Here is a 24,429-nt window from a genome sequence, read left to right as displayed (position 1 = left end):
TAGCCTTAAAATCTTTAAAAGGCTGGTTTATTAAACGAACTCTGAGTTTGCAAAAGAGTGAAAGGTGATTTTTTTTGTTATATTTCCTAACAATCTCATAGTTCTTCAGAAAAGGCATTGGTAGCTTGAATTAAAATCCTCCCATTTCTCTCTAAAAACTTTGTTTAGGATAATTTGGCCTCGTAGGTAAAAAACTGGTTCAATTGCCTGCTGAATCAAATTTCTAATAGCATCTTTCAGACCTTTCCTGCTGAATTGGATTTATAATAATAGCATCTTCCAAACATTCTAAATGTTTTTTCTGTCAACAGAGTGAGGTTATTTTAATGTATCTACTGTTCCCACTGACTCATCAGGTATCTTGCAAAACTCAGAGTCAAGCTGAGGAGATATATGGGAGGGTGAAACTGCTATTGTGATAATGAATCAAGCTGTACACTCATGATTTATGAACTTTTCCCTGTGCATGTATATGCATAATTTTCAATTTAAAAATTTTAGAAAGCAAGCAAACAAGCAGTGGGTCCTGGCATTTTTATAAGAAGTTTTACCAAACATTCAAAGAAAAATAATTCCAGTTTTCTACAGTCTCTTGAGGAATAGAAAACTAAGTAACCACTGCCCAACTCATTTAAGGCTTTCATAACCTTGGTACCAAAACTTAACAATGATAATATGAGATAAGAAAAATACAAGCCAGTCTTACTTATGAATACATATGTAGTCGTAAACAAAATATTTATAATCTGAATCAAGCAATATATTTTTAAAAATTACCCCAATCACCAAGTGTGTTTCTGCAAGAAATATGTGGTTGGTTTAATATTAAAAATTAGTTTACATAGTTTACTGTATTAACTAATAGATTAAAGGAGAAACATTATATAATCATCTTAATAGATGTAGAAAAAGCATTTGATTTGAGACATACCCAATATTTAAATTCATGAGTTCATAGTGATAACTTAAACTAATTCGTCACCATTGGAGTATTCTATTGAACCAATTTATTATTCTGAGAACAATTTATTCTGAGGTCAATAAAGGGAAGAATGAAGTATTTGTCTTGCTTTTAACTGTACCTTGCTTTTAACTGGGTAACCAAATGGTAGATTAAAGGGAATGTCTCTTTATAGAAGTATTTCAGCTAATAAATGAAGGAAGAATAATCAAATGAGAATATCACCATTTGGTAATCTCTCACAAATTAATGGATCTAGGCATTAATTATCAATAGTTGCTAATATCTCAAAAGGAATGACAACCAGATGACATGTACTTCTTGATAGAAGAACACAATAGCACTATGAAGTAGTTCAAACTACTTTATAGTTTTCCTCTCTGCCCCTCTAGAAATAATGAATGTGATTAAGCTTCTAGATCCAACTACCAGTTTATGGGAATTACAAAAAAAACAGAACATGTTAACCAATGTCACATGGATGCCATTTTCAAAACCCAGACATCAGAAACTCTCCAGGACAAATGGCATGGTTTCCTCAACAAATTAATTAAGGAAACAATGGAAAGCTATAGCTATAAGAGATACAGCAACCAATCATAATATATGCCTCTTATTTGGCTACTGATTCAAACAAACTATAAAATTGAAAACATTTATAGCGTTTGAGACAACCTTTCCTCTTCACATTGGTGCATAGTTCAAACTCAAACCTATGCCCGAGGAAATTAAGTACATTTACTGCTCCACTTCTGCCTAGCTCAGACCAAAAAAGGCCATTTGACAAAATGAGGAGGCTAAAGGAGTAATTTGAGATTTATCTTGGGCCCAAAGTATAGTATAAGTGGTAATTCACAAAAGCAACATTATAGAAGTAATAACACCACAACAATAAAGTTTTTATAAAGAGTAAGACCTTTGGTGTTCCTTTTTCCCTGTTTACAAAAAAAGTATGCCATAAAAAAACAAAAATCTGAAATCTTCAGTAGAACAATAACATTCCTATCAGTTTTCTTTTGAATTATGCAATAAAACACCAGTAAGTTTCTCAATATCAGCATTATCTAGATAGTAAAGTGAGAAAAAAGAAACATAGTGGATATCTGATAGGCTGTTTAATTCAAAGTATTTGTGAGACTAGTCTCAGTAGGGTATACACCAAAGGAGTCATTTTAGGATTCTGGGTAATCCCAAAAGAGCTGTAGGATATGGATTTAGTCGTTAGTTCTTATAGAGTAAAGATTATTTTCTGTTCAGAAACTGTAGAAGTTCCATTCCATCTTGTACTTCTTGGGGTCACATTAGTGACCAAGACTTCTGAAGGCTGTACTCTAAAGCAGCATGGTTTCCCACCAAAATTTTCAGGACAAGAATTGACCCATGACTTTCAATATAACCGTTTCCAATATCATGCCTTTCAGTATTAACCATGCTTGATGAGAACTTAGTTCCTGCCTTGGAAAGCCTTGACCTTTTGTGACTGTCCATAAGCCATAATTGACCAGGAACTCTCCCATTCCATACCACCACCACAAGTTGACCTTGGCTAGGACCATCTTGGAGGCATCATTGGTCTCATAAAATGTAAACAAACTCTCCAGGTACATTCTTTTACCCTCCAGAAAAATTAAGCAAGCAAATGGAAGGTAGGTCAGAAACAGCCAAGACCGAGGGTGTCTGAAAGTTAAGGTGACTTCACCTGAAAGTTGAGACTAGAGAGGTCCAAACACAGAGGGGCCAGGGTTGCAGCAAGGGGAGCCAGAACTGCTAGGACATGGGTTGAACAGCAGGCGTCAGAATGGGGCAGGATTGTCCTCAGGCCAGATTTTTATAGCAACACCTTTATAAAGTTATTGAACATCAGGGAGGTGGTATGTTGAAGCCAGGACTCTTACCCCCATAACTCTCAAGAAGGATGTTGTGGTATTGCATCCGGGATACAAAACTCCATTAAATGTTTAAATCAATAAAAGATGCGGTTATGAAGATGAGCAAACTACTCAGGAATGAAAGACTGTTTAGAGAAAAGAAAAACAAATGGAACTTCTAGAAAAGAAAAAAACACAATGACTGCTATAAAAAATGAAGAGGCTAAACGGTAGATTAGATTATGAGCAAAAAGAAAACTACACCTAGGCTGGGCACGGTAGTTCACACCTATAATCCCAGCACTCCCGGAGGCCAAGGCAGGAGGATTGCTTGAGGTCAGGAATTCGAGACCAGTCTCAGCAAGAGCAAGATGCTGCCTCTAGTTTAAAAAAAAAAAAAAAAAATAGAAATTAGCCAGGCATGGTGGCGCATGCCTATAGTCCCAGCTACTCAGGAAGCTAAGGCAGGAGGATCACTTGAGCCCTGGAGTTTGAAGTTGCTGTGAGCTAAGTTGACACCATGGCACTCTAGCCTGGGCAACAGAGTGAGACTCTATCTCAAAAAAAAAAAAAAAAAAAAAAAAAAAAAACCACCAACTCACCTAGATATATCTTAATGAAACTGCAGAATATCTAAGAAAAAAAATCTTATAAGTTGCCAGAGAGAAAGGACAGATCATCAAAGGAACAACAGAATGTCAGAAGAGTTCTCAACAGCAAAATAGAGCCAGAAAACACAAATAAGTGTACATAAAAATTTTATTAACCCAGAATTGTGCTTAGCAAAATATTCCCGAATAACAGCAAAATAAAGACAATTATAGGTAAATGAAAGCTGAGGGCATTTCTTATTACCAGCCTTGCTCTAAAGTAGTGGTTTTCAACTAGGGGCCGTTTTGTCCACCAGGAAACATTTGAAAATGTTCAGAGACATTTTTGATAGTCACTACTATCATCAAATGAGTAGAGGCCGGGGATGCTCTTAAACATCCTACAATTCACAGGACAGTCTCCCACAACAAATAATTATTTGATTCAAAATTTCATAGTGCTGAGTTTGAGAAACCTTCTAAAGGAATTTTAAGGAATGTACCTTAAGAAAAAGTAAAATGATTCAAAAAGACTAGTAGTCTGAAGTACAAGAAAAAGTATTGAATAAATGAAATGGTATACTTGTATCTTGATCCAAATAAATGTCTCTATAAAATAATTTTAGTATCTTATTTGTGGAGTTTAAAGAAAAGACTATGGAAATATCGGTCAGCAATATTAGGTAAGTTGGGAGGAGAGAGTTGGAACTGAAATATTCAAAAATCTTTATGTTGTTTGGGAGGATGTCAAGCTATTGTTTAGACTTATGTAACAATTTGTTTTAAGTAACATATATGGTAAAATTTCAAGGGTAATTGTTCAAAGAATAGAAATAGAGCATGGAAGTTAGAGGAAAAAAAAAGGGATTTGGGGAAAAGAACCAAAAATTTCCAAAGAGAGAGAAACAGAGAGAAAATGAGAATGAGTCATAGAGAAAGAAAAACAAAAAGATGGTAGAACCCAGTTCAAATGTATTTATTGCCGAGGCTCATGGACTAAACTTGACAGTTAAAAAGACAGATTGTCAGATTTTTAAAAATCCAGCCCAAGCAAATTGTGAGATGATAAGTATGTTTTGTTTAAGCCAATAAATTTGGGGGTAATTTGTTAAGCAGAAGTATATAACAATAGATGTATGTTTAAAATTGTTATACCTTCTTGGTGAATTAAACCTTTCGTTATTATGCAGTTACCTTCTAATCCCTAATAAAATTTTTCTCTTAAAAACAAATTTAGGCCGGGCGTGGTGGCTCACGCCTGTAATCCTAGCACTCTGGGAGGCCGAGGTGGGCGGATCGTTTGAGCTCAGGAGTTCGAGACCAGCCTGAGCAAGAGCGAGACCCCATCTCTACTAAAAATAGAAAGAAATTATATGGACAGCTAAAAATATATATATAGAAAAAATTAGCCGGGCATGGTGGTGCATGCCTGTAGTCCCAGCTACTCGGGAGGCTGAGACAGGAGGATCCCTTGAGCTCAGGAGTTTGAGGTTGCTGTGAGCTAGGCTGACGCCACGGCACTCACTCTAGCCTGGGCAACAGAGTGAGACTCTGTCTCAAAAAAAAAAAAAAAAAAAAAAAAAAAAATTTATCTGATATTCTTTTTTTTTTCCTTTGGATACGGAGTCTAATTTTTCCATTTTTTGTAGAGATGAGGTCTCGCTCTTGCTCAGGCTGGTCTCAAACTCCTGAGCTCAAGCGATCCTCCCACCTTGGCCTCCCAGATTGCTAGGATTACAGGTATGAGCCACCATATCTGGTCTAATTTACCTGATATTAATAAAATTATATCAGCTTTCTTTTTTGTAGAGACATGGTCTCATTATGTTGCCCAGGAGTCTAATTTTTCTATTTTTTGTAAAGATGAGGTCTTGCTCTTGCTCAGGCTGGTCTCAAACTCCTGGCTTCAAGTGATCCTTCCACCTTGGTCCCCCAAATTGCTAGGATTACAGGCGTGAACCACCCCACCTGGCTCATTATGTCTTTTATAAACAGTGTATGTCTAGATTTTATTGTTTAATCCAGTCTGTCAATCTTTAGTGAATTTAGTCTATTACATTAGTCTATTTACATTATAATTATTGATATTTTTTATCAGTTTGAACCATTCTGCCATCCTAAATTATTATTTCAGTTTGTCCCACTTTTCTTGCTGCTTTATAATCTCTTCTTACTTAAAAAAAAAAATGCTATCTATGTTATCCCTGCTCCCTAAATAAAGAACATTATTAGCACACTCTCACATCACTGTCTTCTGTGCCCCAACCCCATCGGGTTGTTATTTTCTAGGTCAGTCAGAAAGGAGGGACTGTTCAATAAATGGATTTGGAAGAACTCCATTTGCTCCATAACTACATGGTCTGGCTCCTTTCTATCTTTTTAAATACTCTCTCCTTTCCTCATTCTATTTCAGCCAATATTGTCCTTTCTGCTTTATGAATCCACTAAAATTGTTTCTGCTTTAGGACCTTTTAGAATTGCTCTATTCCCTCTGCCTGAAATGCAGGCTTTTCCTTACCATCCGATGCCTGGAGTGTGCTGCAGCCAGCTCGTGTTAGCTCCTGAGAGCCAATTGTGTGCATCTCTTCCCAAAACCATGTCAGTTGTCAGATACTCTAAATCAGAGGTTGGATGGTTTTAATTCTGGAGAGGCTGCTTATCAGCACACCAGTGATCTTATCTGAGTGGTCCTTGCCCTCCCCAGTCACACTCTATCCCAGTTCTTGTTTCATTTCCTTCATTCAACTTATCATTTCTTGAAATGTCTTTTTTGGTTTTTTTTCACTTACTTTCTGTCTTCTGTGACTTCAGTATACAAACAGTGAAAGAAAGCAGGGTCTGTAACTGCCTTGTCCACTGCTATACTGCCAGGACCTAAAACAGTACCCAGCACATTCTAGGAATTTAATAAAATGTCTGTTAAATTAATTGAATAAATGAATTACTCAGAAGTGGTGATAATTTTAAGCTGTGTCATTCTCTGCAGAATTTTCTTCAGAAAATTAGAAAGAGGAAAATAATTGTATGTTCCTTTCTTTTTATAACTTTTTTTTTTCTTTTTTTTTTTTGAGACAGAGTCTCACTCTTGCCCGGGCTAGAGTGAGTGCCGTGGCGTCAGCCTAGCTCACAGCAACCTCAAACTCCTGGGCTCAAGTAATCCTTCTGCCTCAGCCTCCCAAGTAGCTGGGACTACAGGCATGCGCCACCATGCCCGGCTAATTTTTTCTATATATTTTTAGTAGAGACGGGGTCTCGTTCTTGCTCAGGCTGGTCTCAAACTACTGAGCTCAAAGGATCCACCTGCCTCGGCCTCCCAGAGTGCTAGGATTACGGGTGTGAGCCACCACACCCAGCATTTCTTTTTATAACTTTTTATTATGGAAAATATCAAAGGTACAGAAAAGTTAGAATAGCATAATGAACCTCCATGAACTCATTACCCAGCTTCAACAGTATTACAAATTTGTTTTCAAGCCTCTACCTAATTTTCCTAGAATATTTACAAGAAAATTCCAGATGTCACATGATTTTACTTTCCTTTTTTAAAAAAAAAAGCGAGTATATTTTCAAAGTTTTCAGATTATTTCAAAAATAAAAATATTTTTTTATTTTTATTTATTTATTTATTTTTGAAACAGAGTTGTCACTCTGTTGCCTAGGCTGGAGTGTGGTGGTGTGATCATAGCTGACTGTAACCTCAAACTTCTAGGCTCAAGCAGTCCTCCTGCCTCAGCCTCCCAAGTAGCTAGGACTACAGGTACATGCCACAATGCCCAGCTGATTTTTCTGTTTTTTTTTTGTAGGGATGGGGGCGGCGGGGGAGGGGGGGTCTCGCTCTTGCTCAGGCTGGTCTCAAACTCCTGAGCACAGGCAGTCCTCCTGCCTCAGCCTCCCAGAGTGGCCTGGCTGATTTTTAATTTTTTGTAGAGGTGGTGTCTTGCTGTGTTTCCCAGGCTGGCCTCGAATTCCTGGGCTCAAGCGATCCTGCTGCCTGGGCCTCCCAATATGCGTGAGTCATCACACCCAACCAAAAATGTCTTTTCACATTTGATTTGTTTAGTTGGGAGTTAGGATCCTAACGAGATTAACACCTTGCAATTGGTTGATAAATCTTTTTTTTTTTTTCCCCTGTTTTTAAAGACAGAGCCTTACTTTGGCACCCAAGCTGAAGTGCAGTGGCTCTATCATAGCTCACTGTAACTTCAAACTCCTGGGTTCAAGAGATCTCCTGCCTCAGCCTCCCAAGTAGCTAGGACTACAGACATGTGCCACTACACCTGGCTATTTTTTTTTTTTCCTTTTAGAGTAGTCTGGATATGTTTCCCAGGCTGACCTCAAATTCTGATCTCAAGCAATCCCTCCCCCCTTGGTCTCCCAAAGTGTTGGAATTACAGGCGTGAGCCACCACACCAGCCTTGTTATGTCTCTTTATGTCTCTTTTATCTATAGAAGTTCACCTTTTTAGTTTCTGCCATTTATTTGTTGAAGAAATCAGTTTGTTTTACATTCTGAATTTGGTGATTATATTCTTGTGGTGATGTCTAGCATGGTCTTCCTTTGTGTTTTCTGTGATCTAGTAGTTAGATTTAGAGGCTTGATTAGATTCAGTTTCCATTCTTTTGGTAAAAATACATCATAGGTTATACAGGATATTTTTCATTGTATTATGGTAGGAGATTGTGTTGTCCCATTTTTTGTGATGTTTAGGTTGGTCATTGGGTTCCAGATCACCCTGATCCATCCATTTTAATAGGTTATACCTTGGCCTTTCACCTAATGGTTTTAACAACCATTGATGATCATTACCTTGATTTATTATTTCATTAAGGTTGCTAATTGATGGGTTTTTTTCCATAATTCTATCATTCCATCTGTCATTAATTAACTAGAATGCTTCTATAAGGCAGAAATTTTCTTTTAAGTATTGGCTACCCTGAAATACAGTTGGCATAAGAAAAATAGGATAATTGCTTGATTTTTTTCATTTATTGTTTTTCAGAGTAATGTATTGTTTCCTTAACAACCCTGCGAAAGTTGACTAATTTTTAAAAATACCATTTTGGGAATTTCATGTATTTGCATTTCAACTGCATTATTTATTTTTAGTGCTCATATTATCCCATTTTTGGCCATTGGGAACCCCTTCAGGTTGGCTCTTGTGTCCTTTGATATAACCCAGTAATTCTGACAGTTTTTTGGCTATTTCCCAAGCCCATCTTTTTTTTTTTTTTTTTTTTTTTCTTTCTTTTTTACTATGCCGTCTCTGCAGGAAGCAAGCCCATCTTGTATATTTAAAGTTGTGGGGTTTTTTCTTTAATTTTTATATTGGTTATGTTTTTCCTCAGTATTAAAAATCTTAGTTTTTTAATATCTTGTATATAACTTTTTATTTTCTCTCTTCTCTTCTACCAGATTATGTAATTATATAATTTTTACATAATAAAGAAACAAAGTTAGGGAAGTGCTCAAGTAACACAAACTCTGCTGTCTTAGGGACCCAGTATTTTTTTTTCCTTAATATTTTATTCACCAAATTCCTGTTGGGTGCCTCTTTTAACATAAAAATGGAAGGGTTTGTACAAAAATAATACTTGATTAAATGACCTAATGTAATATAGAAAGGGTCGGACAGCTCTGGAGGCAGAGAGCTTTTACTGCCATTAGCAACAGCAGCAGAGTGTAGAGTAGCCCATGTCTAGTATAGTATTATGCACTGAGTAGATAATAAATATTCTATTTTTCCCTCTTAGATTTGGGTAAAGAGTGGGGTTTCTATAGGCTAGAATTCTGAAAGAATAGTGTCTCCAAAAGACTTTGTATTGGTAAGGAAAGGAATGACTGACCCATGTTTATTTATTCATTTTTGGTTTACCTTCCTCGTTCTTTAATGTTATTTATTCATTTATAATAAATTTAGGGGGTACAAGTTGAATTCTGTTACATGTATATATTATAGATATATTGTGTAGTGGTGGAGTCTGGGCCACGTTTACTTCTTAAAGATTTGTTTTGGCTCCTGCTGGAGAGGGGGTCACATTCTCCAAGTACTGCTGATTGAGTTCTACTACTCTGCGATTAAATTTGAATATGAAAATGGTTTATATTAATATAGAATCAACATGTAGTTATTTGGTGCTGATGTTTCTTCATTACCAATGAGAAACTAACTGGGTTTACTTTTTCTTTTCCAGATGATGGGCATAAGAAAGCTCGAAATGCTTATCTCAATAATTCAAATTATGAAGAAGGAGATGAATATTTTGATAAAAACTTGGCACTTTTCGAGGTAATACAATTTTTAAAATTTTTTTTTATTTAAGCATATTACAGGGGTACAAATGTTTAGGTTACATATATTTCCGTTTCCCCACCTGAGTCAGAGCTTCAAGCGTGTCCATACCCCAGACGGTGCACACCGCACCCATTAGGTGTGTATATACATGTCCCCTCTTCCCTCCTCCCGCCTGCCCGACACCCAATGAATGTTATTACTGTATGTGCACTTAAGTTTTGATCAGTTAATACCAGTTTGATGGTGAGTACATGTGGTGCTTGTTTTTCCATTCTTGGGATACTTCACTTAGTAGAATGAGTTCCAGCTCTATCCAGGATAATACAAGAGGTGCTATATCACCATTGTTTTTTGTGGCTGAGTAGAGCTCCATGGTATAGATATACCACATTTTATTAATCCACTCGTGTATTGATGGGCACTTAGGTTGTTTCCACATCTTTGCAATTGTGAATTGTGCTGCTATAAACATTCAAGTGCAGATGTCTTTTTTATAGAATGTCTTTTATTCTTTTGGGTAGATGCCCAGTAATGGGATTGCTGGATCAAATGGTAGTTCTGCTTGTGTCTCTTTGAGGTATCTTCATATTGCTTTCCACAGAGATTGCACTAGTTTGCAGTCCCACCAGCAGTGTATGAGTGTTCCTATCTCTCCACAGCCACGCCAACAGTTATTGTTTTGGGACTTTTTAATAAAGACCATTCTCACTCATTGTGGTTTTGATTTGCATTTCCCTGATGATTAGAGATGTTGAGCATTTTTTCATATGTTTGTTAGCCATTAGTCTATCTTCTTTTGAAAAGTTTCTATTCATGTCCTTTGCCCACTTTTTGATAGGGTTGTTTGATTTTTTTCTTGCTGATTTTCCTGAGTTCAATAGAGATTCTAGTTTATGAGCGCTTTATTTGATCAGGTCCCATTTATTTATTTTTGTTGTTGCTGTTCTTTGAGGTGATATTTGGGAGAAGACTATGGACAGAGATTTCAGGAATAGATCTCAAGATAGCCATTTTCTACCCCATTTGGTTTTAAAATAGTAAAAGCCAGATAATTTAGTAACAATGTTAAAATATAATATATATTATATAACAATATATACTATAATATATAATATATAGTATAACATATACTATATATAATATATATGATATATATAAAATATAACAGTTACACTTGTAACTGGTTGATATAGTAATAGTTAATTTTGTGTGTATAATCTACTTATAGTGAGTAGCCATTAAATCAAATGTTTATGAAGTTAAGGAAGAAGAGTATTAACTTCTCAGGCATATGGATAACCTTGCAATCTAATTCAGCTATGATTTAAATGTTTTTATTAGAATTATCTTTCTTCTAAGTGTAAAGCGGTATATTTCTCCACCCTATGTTTAGGAAGACTATCATTTACTTTAGAACTAACTAAACAAAAATCACTGTAGGAAGCAGGCTGCCAGGTTAAGCAGACCTGTATCATTTTTCTTTAATTGACAACTAATAATTGTATATTTTTATGGGGTGTAGTGTAATATTTTGATGTATGTATACATTGTAGAATGATCCAACTAAGCTAATTAACATATATCATCTCATATACTTATTTTTTGTGGTAGGAGCATTTGAATTTTACTCTATTAGCAATTTTGAAATATATAATACGTTATTGTTAACTGTAGTCACCATGCTGTGCAATAGATCTCAAAAATTATTCCTAGGCCAGGTGCAGTGGCTCACACCTGTAATCCTAGCACCTTGAGAGGCCAGTGAGGTAGGATCACTTGAGGCTAGGAGTTCAAGACCAGCCTGAGCAACATAGCGAGACCCGGTCTTTACGAAAAATTGAAAAATCAGCCATGAAAGAAGACACACACCTGTAGTCCCAGCCTCTTGGGAGGCTGAGGCAGAAGGATCGCTTGAGCCCAGCAGTTTGAGGTTGCAGGGAGCTGTGATGATGCTATTGCACTCCAGCGGAAGCAACAGAGCAAGACTCTGTCTCAAAAAAAAAAAAAAAAAATTATTCCTTCTGTCTAATTGAAACTTTGTACCCTCAGATTAACATTTCCCCATTTCCTGCCTGCCCCACCCCCAGCATCTGATAACCACCATCTGCTCTCTTCTATTAGTTCAGCTTTTTAAGATTCCACATATAAGTGAGATCATGTGGAATTTGTCTTTCATGCCTGGCTAATTTCACTCAACATAATGAAAAGGACCTGTATGTCTTATCTAAGACAACATGGGCTCTGATGGAGTCTGTGGTTAGGTTGTTGAAAGGAGCCGGGTTTATACCAACACCATCTTTGTCTGGCTTTGGACAATGATGCAAGTGCCACTTCTCTCAATGTGCCTATTTTTTAAATGATATTTTCTCTCAGCTTCCTTCAAGCAAAGGTCTGAGGTGAATAGTTTATTCACAAAAGTGTTCTCTTTCCCTGTCCATGCTTGGTGCTATAAATAATAACCATAAATGTTAGTAGCAAAAAAAGGGGGGATACTATAGTTAAGAATCATATTAGCAATGTTTTTTATTAGGTTACTGTAGGGGCTAGTAATTTTTGTTTTTACTGAGATAAACTTAGATAGCTCTTAGAAAGAATAATGAAAGTTTCCATTTAAGAAGTTTATAAGTGGGAAAAAACGTGGAGGTTCCTCAAAAAAATAAAAAACTAAAACTACTATATGGTCCAGCAATTCCACTACTGGGTATATATCCAAAATGAAATCAGTATGTCAAAGTGATGGCTATATACCCTTGTTCATTGCAGCATTATCGACAATAGCCAAGATTTGGAATCAACCTAAGTGTTTATCAATGGATGAATGTATAAAGAAAATGTGATATGTGTTTACACGCACACACACACACACACACAAACAATGAAATATTATTCTTATTTAGAAAAGAAGGAAATCCTGTCATTTGCGAGAACATGGATGAACCTGGAGGACATTAGGTTAAGTGAAATAAGCCAGACACCGAAAGACAGCTACTGTGTGATCTTACTTATATGTGGAATCTAAAAATTTGAACTGATGGAATCAGAAAATACAGTGGTGGTTTCCAGGGATGAAGGGGAGAAAGGAGGATGGAATAGGGAGATGTTAGTCATAGGGTATAAAGCTTCAGTTAGACAGGAGGAAAAAGTTTTTGAAATTTGTTGTATAGCATGATGACTATAATTAATACTGTATACTTGAAAATTGCTAAGATAGTGATTTTAAATGGTGTCACCACACAAAAAAGTATTTGAGGTGATGGATATGTTAATTAGCTTGATATAATCATTCCAAAAATGTATGCATATATCAAAACATCACATTGTACACCATAAATATATACAATTTTTATTTTTCAATTAAAAAAGAATTTTGTAAGGATTCATGTTGCCCTCAGTGTGATCTTTTAATATTGTGGCAGGGAGAGAGGGAGGGAGAATAAAGTCTCATTGATAAATTTTCTTAAAATATTTATGTATGAAATATTTTTTCATTTACCTTTCAGTTTTTTGGTAGAAATGATTTGATGCTTATTTTCAATGTTCTTCATAACTGATTTCTTCCATATTACTGGCTTTGTAGGAAGAAATGGACACAAGACCAAAGGTGTCTTCTCTCCTCAACCGCATGGCCAACTACACTAATCTGACACAAGGAGTGAAGGAACATGAAGAGGCAGAAAACATCACAGAAGGGAAAAAGAAGCCCACCAAGGTGAGGCCTCAAAATAACAAGGATGAATTAGAAGAATCCTGTGTGTAAGACAGTAGGAAATACCCAGGGCATCATTCTGTGTTCAGTTACTATTAAACACTAGAGATATGCCTGGCACTGTTCTGGGCACTTGGGTCATAGCACAGACAGAACATACAATGTCCAGGCTGTCAAGCAGTCTGAATTCTAGTGTGGGGAGACAGTCCTTAAGTTGTTTTAACTGTGTTAAAATATATAAAATATTAAGTGTTAATAAGTACTTTGACAAAAATTTAAGCAGGGGAAAGAGACTGAAACTGGCAAAGGAGCCAGAATGGAGGTGGATGCTGCTTTGGATAGGCTGGTCAGGAAAAGCCCTTCGGACAAGGCGATATTTGACCACAGATCTAGCTCATGTGAGGGAGTGAGCCACGTGGGAAAAGAGCATTCCCAGGCAGAGGGAACAGCACTTCAAGAGAAGAGTGTCCACACTCATCTGCCCATGCCATCTGTCTGTTGTGAAGTTGTTGAGTTTTTTAAAGACCAAATATCAGTTTGTCTTAAAATGAAAGTATGAGACATTCAATTTAGCATTCTGGTTCTTCAGCTCTATGAAAAGGGGTAAAACGGCCCTCAGAGTTTCATTTTATCATTTACTTTATTTACCAACTACTGTGAAGAATTTCTGCCAAATTCTGAAGCAATTCTATCAAGTCCTTATTCTGTTTTTAAATGAAGAGAGCCAACAGCCGTGAGAAACAGAAAACTTTAAAATTGTTGGGGGCGCACTTAAAAGTTTATCTGTGGCCAAATGCCTATGTATAATAAAAAAATGTGTGGGAACCTATGTAAAGTAAAAATATATAGCTCTAGGAATAATAAAAGTATGGTGATAAACATTTGAAAGATGGAAATTTTATATGTGCCTTTTTAAAGATATTGCTTAAACTTAGGATCTGTGCTTTGGGATTAATATGGTAGTTGGGATGCAAGTGGTTATATAACAGTAAAAGACTAAAAACCTCTCTTTGGGATGACTATATGATTTTTTTGTCTTGTCAACATCTTTCTTTCCAGACCCCCCAAATGGGTACCTTCATGGGTGTCTACCTCCCATGTCTACAAAATATTTTTGGAGTGATCCTCTTTCTACGCCTTACATGGGTGGTAGGCACAGCTGGAGTTCTTCAGGCTTTTGCAATTGTCCTTATCTGCTGCTGCTGTGTAAGTCCTGCATTGGCTCCTGCAGATTACCTGGAACATTGCGAATTCCCAAGTGTATGCACTTGACCTCTTTGGGAATAAAACAAAGAATACTAGGGAAAGATTCATGATCTCAACAAGAAAGATTATTCTAATATTAAAATCTAAAGGACTTTCAGTTATTTAGTGCCTGTTATTCACCGCTTGCTATCTATTATATTATATGATATTCTAGAAATTACAAAGTATGACTTCAATTGGATATAGAAGGTAAAGTCCCTATCTTTAAAGAATTCAGAATCCAAACCATTTGAGGTTAATAGCATCAAAGTTGTGACAGAAAATGTGTTAGAAAATGTGATGTACTACTCCAGTATGTATTGAGAAACAAAATTGAGAGTTATTTGGGGGGTGAGGGATATTGGGTGCTTTGTTTTGAAGTCTCTTCCCTTCCTTAGAAATTCAGTTGTTCTTTCCAGGTCTTCTCTTCACTATACCGAGAACATTTTGATCTTCCTTTAATTTAAACTCCTCCTATTTTTGTATACCAGCCACATCTATCAATTTTATTATAGGTTTCTACTGTCCTCTTTTATCACTATAACCATTAAACCCTCCCTGTGCGTTGTGCTCAGCTGAGTACTATCCAAAACAGGTCAAGCAGATATAGTCCATATCATTAGTGACTTAAAATTAATGGTACCATCTTTTTTTTTTTTTTTTGAAGTTTCTCAAGCTTAAAATTTCAAGGCTGTATTTGGTTCCTTAATTGCCTCACTCTTGTAATCAGCTGCCAGTACTAATCCATTCTCTCTCTAAATCTCTTACATCCTTTTTGCCCCCCACTACCTCCACTGTAATATTTGCTTCTCACTAAACTACTATAGTAGCCTACTAAGTCGTCACTGTGCCTCCAGCTACTCCTCATCTGCAATTCATTCTATACTGTGCTACCAGGTAATGTTTTTAAAATATAGTTCATATGTGCTCAAAAGCCTTCAGTGATTCCCTTTCTTACTGAATATTGTTCTTGGTGTCAGAGTTACCTTTAGGCAGGTTCTAACCTATTTTCCAAGTTGTTTCCCTACTTATTCTTTTGAGTATGTTATACTGTATTTCCTGTTTAACTAGGAGATACAGGGTGAGGTTAGCAATTCTTAAATAGCACATAACCTGCTGATTATGATGTAGGGGTATTTTAACAGAATACTCCAGATATTATTAGAATAGTGTGACTAGTGCAATGAGTGGGACCACATAATCTTATTTCCATACCGTTAGGTATGACAGGCAACTACCCCATAAAAGAAAGTAGAGTTAAATGTCTGATAAGTGCTCTGAGGTCTACAGATGGGAAAGTAGTACAGAAATGTCATCTTTGCACAGTAACAATCCTTTCGCTTTCTCTACAGACAATGTTAACTGCTATCTCCATGAGTGCCATTGCCACTAATGGAGTGGTGCCAGGTCAGTAGGCCAAGACTGGGTTTTGGGGATTGTCAGTGATTACTCTGTGTTTGTGCTATACAGCTAGAGGTACAAACTTCTGGGGAATAGAATACTATTTAGTCTGTTCTGTGCTATAGCAGACTAATGGCCTATAGGACATAGACACTAATACTATTTGACTGTAGGATACCTTCTTTAAAATCTCTGTTTTCTAAACTAGAATGGTTTACTTTTAGTCACGTTCTTAAGCTTCTTTTAACTGGAATATATTTTATTGGGCTATCTGATGCCTATAGTAAATATTTCCTATTTTTTTTCTAAGTAATAACTGGAATGCTTCATGTGGCACATTAGATGGGCAGTATATCCTAAAATAAAGGTTGCATCTTTTACTTCCCACTAGTAAATCATTTTATCACATTCATGGTTTTCAGAAGCCGGAAACATTTATCCTTCATACGTATTTTTATTCTTATTTGTGACTTACTACATTCTTCTTAAGAGTGTACTCTCTTTATCCTATTTACCTTCTATTTTTTCTTTTAGCTGGGGGCTCATACTTTATGATTTCCCGGGCACTGGGCCCAGAGTTTGGTGGGGCTGTTGGCCTGTGCTTTTATCTTGGTACCACATTTGCGGCAGCCATGTATATCCTTGGTGCCATTGAAATCTTTCTGGTGAGTAATGACTTAATTTTTGTCTACTGTATAGAAGAGATATAGATTTGGGTTTATTTTGTTCTTTGATATCAAAGCTTCTGAGAGATCAGCTATAGGAATAAATTGGGTGATGGATTGCTAACCTGTTGCTGGCCTCTTACTGTGAATATGAGGTAGAAAGGTTGGAGTAGCTACCCTTTGCCAGACAACGCCTTCCCCTCCTCCCAATCACCAGCACTCTTCCACCTCAACCAAGAAGTTAAAGTCTTGGAGACAAGACTTGAACCAATGGGAAAAAGTAAAATAAAGTTTATCTCTTTTGATATCTTCATCGCCATGAAATAAAATGTTTTTAATTTCTCTGTTTATTCACTGAGATATATTTTTTGCTATTTAAAGTAGTGATAGCAGAAGCAGAGCTCAAGGTAATCATTATAATTATTTTATGTAACCTTCTGAATAAAATTATTCATTTATTCCTTTTTATACCTTTTGGAAATGTAGTTATTTAGAACAGCAGCTTGTATAATAGACCCAAACAGACAAAATCCATGACATCCTATTTACGTAGGCATTTCAGATCCAAATTGGAATTAGGCTAATTCTCCAGTCATTTTCTGTCCCAGCTTTGCTTTCCTTTGTGGAAGCAAATGAAAACCACTACAGCCTTTTGTTTTGTTTTGTTTCTACCTAAGATGGAAAACTACAGCCCTTTTACTTGATTATTTTGAAATGACCTAATTTTTTACTTTTTTTTCACCAAACAGGTATATATTGTTCCCCGGGCTGCCATCTTTCGCAGTGATGATGCATTCAAGGAATCAGCAGCCATGCTAAATAATATGCGTGTCTATGGCACAGCTTTTTTGGTCCTCATGGTATTAGTGGTATTTATCGGCGTTCGCTATGTGAACAAGTTTGCTTCACTTTTCCTGGCCTGTGTCATTGTGTCCATCTTGGCCATCTACGCTGGAGCCATCAAGTCTTCTTTCGCCCCTCCACACTTCCCGTACGTGTCTGTCTCTCTTCCTGGCCATCATTATTGGGTAGTCATTGCCAGTATCTGGTGGTGTGATCATTTCAAGTCAGACTATCATAGAGTCTTCCCGAAATTTCCCTCTCAGATAAGCCCACGTAGACTTCCTTCCCAGCCTAGGCAAGAAGACTCCTAGCAAACTATATTCTGTCTGTCCTCTTCCTTGCTGGGGCGGGAACCTAGATCCCTGAGTGTGGCACCTTAACTGAATCCAAACTTCACAGAACAAATCCCTCTATTTGTTCTGTAAAATTTGGATTCAGTCAAAGGGCCACACTCAAGGATCCCGAAAGCCTCATGTGGCCCCAAGGCTGCAGGTTCCCCACCCCTAATAAGGATTAGCTGACACTGAGTGTTTTTTGTAAACTTGTTACAGAGATTGTCTTTGAAAAGTTATCTGGATCATCTGGGGATCAAACTCATCAGTTCTATATTGATTTAACCAGGTTATAGAAAATAGATTTTTCAAGACAAAAAGACAGATCTGTTAAGGTTTAATGACTTGCCCCAAAGTTAGTTAATGACACAGCAAGAACATGAACCCTGCGATTTCCTGACTTGCCATCCGATGATATCAGTAATAGATTCCATCATAAATTTTTAGTCTGCTTATCTAGGGCCTGTAAAATAGCTGAAGAGCCTTTTTAGAGTCATAAAAGTTCTAAAGGTGACATTCTGGCTATATCTCAATTTGGGAAATTCCATTTTGGCTCGAGTTCTCCTTTGAGGCTTCTCCTCTTCTTTAAGATAATGGAGCAAAACAAGACAAAAAACCTAGAGGAATACGTGAAATATGACTGGGAAATGTTGAGAGCTGTTGAAGCTGACTAATAGGTACATGATTCATTAGGTATTTATGCAGTCATTTTGCAGATTTTAAAAGTTGCTTTGTTTGACTTGAGGACTATTTTAATTGTGGATGTTTTATTCCTTTGTTCATATTTATGTCTCTGGGTTAAAGAGAAAAATAAAACCAGCAGTTAATATTTGTATTATCCTTAAATACCCTCACTCCCACTGGGTCTAGGCTTAAGTTCAAGAACAGTTTTCTCTTAGGCCATAGAGATACGTGCTTTTTAAAAATTCTAGCCAAGCTGTTGTCCTCACAACAATAGCCAGAAGGTTTAACCGTTAGCATAACATTTTCAAGGGGACTGTTACCAATGTAAGGCTTTTCTAGGCCAAAAAAAATAGAGGCATTTTTTTTTTTTTTTTAATAAGAAGAACAAAAGGACTTCAGGATTCTTTTAGACCTAACAATTTTAGCCTAAAAACTTCAGAAGATGAGTCAGCAGAGTGTCTTCAGATAGTTCTTCAATTTGAATTCTGTCACTCCAGCCTGCCACCTATGACCTTGGGCAAAATACCTTACATATTTCCCTAACCTTCAGTTAACTCTGTAACTCCTTGAAGTCAGTTCCTTCCTTCCCAACATAGAAATACCAGTACTAATACATTGTGTGATTGCTGTAAAGATTAAATTATCAGAAAATGTCAGTCACCATTCACAGTGCTAGTCACCCATGACAGTAGAAACTCTTAGAGATGAGATTTTTTTTTTTTCCTTTACTGAGCTATTTTTTTTTTTTTTTTTTTTTGGTGTATTTTTTTCTTGCTGGATCTTTCTTCCTGTTTGTTTTCACTTAGGGTCTGCATGCTGGGTAACCGCACCCTTTCATCAAGACACATTGACATTTGCTCTAAGACCAAGGAAATAAACAACATGACAGTCCCATCAAAGTTATGGGGCTTCTTCTGTAACTCAAGTCAGTTTTTCAATGCCACCTGTGATGAATACTTTGTTCACAATAATGTCACTTCAATCCAGGGCATTCCTGGATTGGCTAGTGGTATCATTACAGGTAAGTTAGAGGTTATTGGAGAAGTTTTTTCTTGTTCTCTGAGGAAAATAGGCTTTGGCATCTTAGACTCTTGTATTGTTCATGAAGACTCACTGCTATGGTGCCACTTCCCTCCTTAAGCACAGCACACAGCTCTTAATTCAACATATTTCTGCTTTTCCCTTAGTAAGATTATCCTTATTCAGGACTCCTTTACAGAGTATCATCTGCTAAAATTTACCTCCTTTTGAGAGCAGAGCTGAATAAGTCACTTTTTAACCTAGGATAAGATAAAATATTCTGTGTATTGTCGTAAAATTGCCAATATTATTCCTACATTGACAGAACTATTTAATGTCACCACATTCACATATGTGTTTTCCTAACTCAGCTAAATTCCTAAAACTCTTTCGTTATGAGACTTCTGTCTTAAACGATTATTCTACAAATTTCTTTGCACGGAAGCAAGTTCACACTATAGTGTTAGAAACAGCATTGGTGACTAATAAAAAGGCATAATGGGCTTTGAGGGGTATTCAGCTTGAGTCTTCTTAACTTTTACTAATTTGCATTAGTGAAGTTAATTGCATTTGTATGTACCAAAGCATTTTGTCAAATTATATTTGAACTGGACGAGGAGGACATGTTTTTGGTTTTGTTTCTTGGAACTTCCTTCTTACAGGGGCGTTATGTTTTTATTTGTGTTTTATTATGTAATGCATAGTGTATATGTACTCATGCAGAAGCAAACACACCTTTAAAAACTGTATAAATGAGGAGTCTGATTTTGAATGTTGTTTGGATAGGAAATTATCTAATTATCTTCTCTCTATACTGCTGTTGCTTATATTCCCTTTTTCTCACTGCAGAGAATCTTTGGAGTAATTATCTACCCAAGGGAGAGATCATTGAAAAGCCCTCAGCCAAGTCTTCTGATGTCTTAGGCAGCTTAAACCATGAATATGTTCTTGTTGACATCACCACCTCCTTCACTCTTCTGGTGGGAATCTTCTTTCCCTCTGTCACAGGTAAGCAGATAGGTTGTTGTCTATATTAGAAGCTTCAGACCCAGAGAGTGATTTTTCTCAGGAGACAGAATTATATTCTCAGGATTCCTAGATTTGTCTAGTTTTCGGTATCAGTATGAATATCAAAGTGTTCAGGAACTGAGGAAATTAACTTGTTTTTTTTCCCCTCTCTAAAGGTATCATGGCTGGATCAAACAGATCTGGAGATCTGAAAGATGCTCAGAAGTCTATTCCCATTGGTACTATCCTTGCCATCCTGACCACCTCGTTTGTCTGTATCCTTTTCATGGCTCCAGTCTGAGTCTTAGTCATGGGAACATCCAGTAGAACAAGGGTGATCAGTATTTTTATTCTGGTAATAAGGATATCTGTTTTCTACCACCTCACTTCTTGCCGGATAATCTGGCCACTACACATACAAAGTTCAAGAAAGAATTTATAGGAATAGTGAATTTATCAACTCATTTTACTGACAGAAGAAATATCCTGAATGTCTACTTTCTATCTCATGTTAAAGGGTAAATAGCAGTTTCCTTGACTCTTAATATGATAGATTTAAGCAATGTTGTCCTTTTTGGTGCATGTATTGAAGGGGTTGTTCTCAGAGACAAGTGAGTAGTTAATTTCTTTGTAACAATTATATGTCTGTCTTCTATGACATCTGATCATTCCACATATCTCCAAGACAGTTATAAACTCAAAAACCCAACCTGAGGTATCAATCATGACTAACAATAAGAAAAAAAATGTATGTGTATATTGTTCCAAAAAAGGTTAGTAAATAATAAGGGTCACTATGTTGTTATAAATGTGTGAGATGCAGTGAATATAGCTCTTCAAACAAGCAGTGAATTTGTCTGAATAATAGCAACTTCCCTGTACATTTATATTTGGTATAGTTGGGAAACCATACCAAAAGTAAAGAAGGGCAAGTTAAAAAAAAAAAAAAACAAACTTTTCAGTGTCTCTATTATCTCCTCAATAAGAGAAAAGTATCTATGTAATTCTGTTTGGCATTCTAAATAAAAGCCTGAAACTTACTTTCTTCATTGTCTTCATGAAGGCTGCTGTGTTTATTTTTCCTTTCCTCTCACCTATGAGTATAAAATACGTTTTTGCAAGAGATTCCTAGACAGACCTGCTGCTTCTCCTCATATTTTCCTCATCTTGGCTAATTGCTTCACCACTCATCCTCTCTTAAAACAGAAACCTAGGTGTCATCCCAGACTTTTCCATCAATTCCCTCATCCGGTTGGTTTCTGAGCCCTGTAAATTCTACCTTTCAACATTAATGGATCCATTCTTTCCTCCATTCTTTGTACAGGCCTTCAGGACTTTTTGCCTATATTATTGTAATAATCTTCTTTTCAATTTTACCACCTCCCAATCTTCCACACTGCCACAAGAATGATTTTTCTAAAACACAAAATTTGATCGTACAAACCTCCCTCCTTCGGAGCCTATCATAGGCCGTTAAACACATCCCTGATCTGGCCCTCTCTACGTCTTTCTTCTCTTATCTCCTGCCATTCTCTCATAAGCTCCCTGTGCTTCAGCCATAACTTAGAGTTAAGTATGTCTTATTTCAGATCTCCATGCATCTACACATTTCTCTGTGTGGTTTCCTTCGCTTAGAATAGGTTTCTCCCACCTGGCTGAGTCACATTTGTTCTCTAAGACTAGGCTAAGTATCTTTCCTATAAAACTTTTCTATACTCAAATGAAGATAACCACTCCTCCCTTTGTTTAGCCACTATATTTGAACATACTATGTTACTGCCCTTACGATACTATATTGCTGCTACTCATTTTCATATTGCTCTTCCCTACAGATTGAGCTCTAAGCAGCACAGGGTGTATATATATTTATATGTATGTGTGTGTGTATGTATATATATATATATATATATGTAGATGTGTATATGTACATATATGGTATAGTATATTACTATACTATTGTAATGGGGGATTTATAGAGGTTTGGTAAATTACACCATAATATAAAAATTATTATTGATAGAGTAAATGGGAATACTATTTTGGAAAACTAGTGGTAATTATCTCCTAAAGTTGAACATTCACAAACCCATGACTCAGCTATTCCACTTCTAGGTATATCCAACAGAAATGCATGGACATGTGCATCAAGAGTCATGCACAGGCGCGGTGGCTCACGCCTGTAATCCTAGCACTCTGGAAGGCCGAGGCAGGTGGATCGTTTGAGCTCAGGAGTTTGAGATCAGCCTGAGCAAGAACAAGACCTTGTCTCTACCAAAAATAGAAAGAAATTAGCAGGACAACTAAAAATATATAGAAAAAGTTAGCCAGGCATGGTGGCGCATGCCTGTAGTCCCAGCTACTCAGGAGGCTGATGCAGAAGGATTGCTTAAGCCCAAGAGTTTGAGGTTGCTGTGAGCTAGGCTGATGCCACGACACTCTAGCCTGGGCAACAGAGCGAGACACTGTCTCAAAAAAAAAAAAAAAAAAGAATCATGCACAAGCATTTTCATAGTGGCGTTATTCTTAATAGCCAAAACCTAGAAATAATCCAAATGTCCACCAGTAGTAGAATGAATAAATTATATATTCATGCAATGGAGAACCATACGGCAATAAAAGTAAATGAATTATAGCAGTATACCCCCCAAAATCATAAACAATGCTAAGTGAAAGAAACCAGATACAGAACATATGTACTGTGTTTCATTTTTATAAAGTTTAAAAACAGGTAAAACTGCATGGTATTAAAAGTCAGGATAACAGATAGTGGGGAGAAAGAAAGGGCTAGTGATTGGGAGTAAGCATGAGAGAGCCTTTTGGGTGCTGGCAGTGTTCTGTTTCTTGACCTGCAGTTACATGAGTGTTTGCTTTATGGAAATTTTGAGATGTGCATTTGTTATTTGCTCATTACTAGTTTTTGCGTGATACTTAATAAAAATTGTTAAAACAATAATTAAACAGAGATTCCATGTTTGCGCACCCTTCGATAGCTCAGCTGGTAGAGCGGAGGACTGTAGACAGAGATTCCATGTTTTGTTCATCAAATTAGCAGTGACTTTCAAATTTTTATTTTAATCTTTTTTTTTTTTTTTTTGAGACAGAGTCTCACTCTGTTGCCCAGGCTAGAGTGAGTGCCGTGGCGTCAGCCTAGCTCACAGCAACCTCAAACTCCTGAGCTCAAGCGATCCTCCTGTCTCAGCCTCCCGAGTAGCTGGGACTACAGGCATGCACCACCATGCCCGGCTAATTTTTTCTATATATATTTTTAGCTGTCCATATAATTTCTTTCTATTTTTAGTAGAGATGGGGTCTCACTCTTGCTCAGGCTGGTCTCGAACTCCTGAGCTCAAACGATCCGCCCACCTCGGCCTCCCAGAGTGCTAGGATTACAGGCGTGAGCCACCGCGCCCGGCCTATCTTAATCTTTTTTTTAAGACAAACACGAAAATGAGGTTTATTGAGAAGAGAAAGATAGGATTATAGGGTAAGAGCAAGACATAGGTTTACAGAGCATGATACATACACTGCAGATGTCGAGCAGACCATTGTAGTAGCAAAGGGAGAGCAAAGGAAGGGCACAAAAAGGAGCTAATTTTTTATTTTAACATTCAAGGCTGGTTTGGAGTATATATGTACCATGAGAGTTCATATACTTCCGGTGGGAGTAAAATTTATTATAACCTTTCTGGAAAGCGGTTTGATAATGATTTTGAGATGTATTGATATTGATCCTTTTTGTTACAATTACTCTCTCTCGGGAGTCTTCCATAAGGAAACAAAATCAGGAGTGTGAATGTAGATATTTGTATAAAAA

At 36.8% G+C, this 24,429-nt stretch overlaps 1 protein-coding gene across 3 annotated transcripts in view; it reads left to right on the top strand.

The window, feature by feature from the left end:
* The window catches only part of SLC12A6 (solute carrier family 12 member 6), an 87,907-nt gene that overhangs the window by 46,139 nt on the left and 17,339 nt on the right, over positions 1–24,429 (top strand). For all 3 annotated transcript variants that reach the window (XM_069484811.1, XM_069484801.1, XM_069484822.1), the window contains 10 exons: positions 9,611–9,705; positions 13,289–13,420; positions 14,477–14,623; positions 16,015–16,069; positions 16,598–16,728; positions 17,478–17,719; positions 19,394–19,608; positions 20,457–20,615; positions 20,792–20,890; positions 21,169–21,226. In XM_069484811.1, coding sequence (XP_069340912.1) covers positions 9,611–9,705; positions 13,289–13,420; positions 14,477–14,623; positions 16,015–16,069; positions 16,598–16,728; positions 17,478–17,719; positions 19,394–19,608; positions 20,457–20,615; positions 20,792–20,890; positions 21,169–21,226 — 1,333 coding nt within the window. The remainder of the gene's footprint in view (positions 1–9,610; positions 9,706–13,288; positions 13,421–14,476; positions 14,624–16,014; positions 16,070–16,597; positions 16,729–17,477; positions 17,720–19,393; positions 19,609–20,456; positions 20,616–20,791; positions 20,891–21,168; positions 21,227–24,429) is intronic.

The sequence above is a fragment of the Eulemur rufifrons genome, chromosome 2, assembly GCF_041146395.1.
Source record: "Eulemur rufifrons isolate Redbay chromosome 2, OSU_ERuf_1, whole genome shotgun sequence".
NCBI classification, from domain to species: Eukaryota; Metazoa; Chordata; class Mammalia; order Primates; family Lemuridae; genus Eulemur; species Eulemur rufifrons.
Note: the sequence above shows the minus strand (reverse complement) of the source record. Positions and strands in the feature narration are given on the sequence as shown.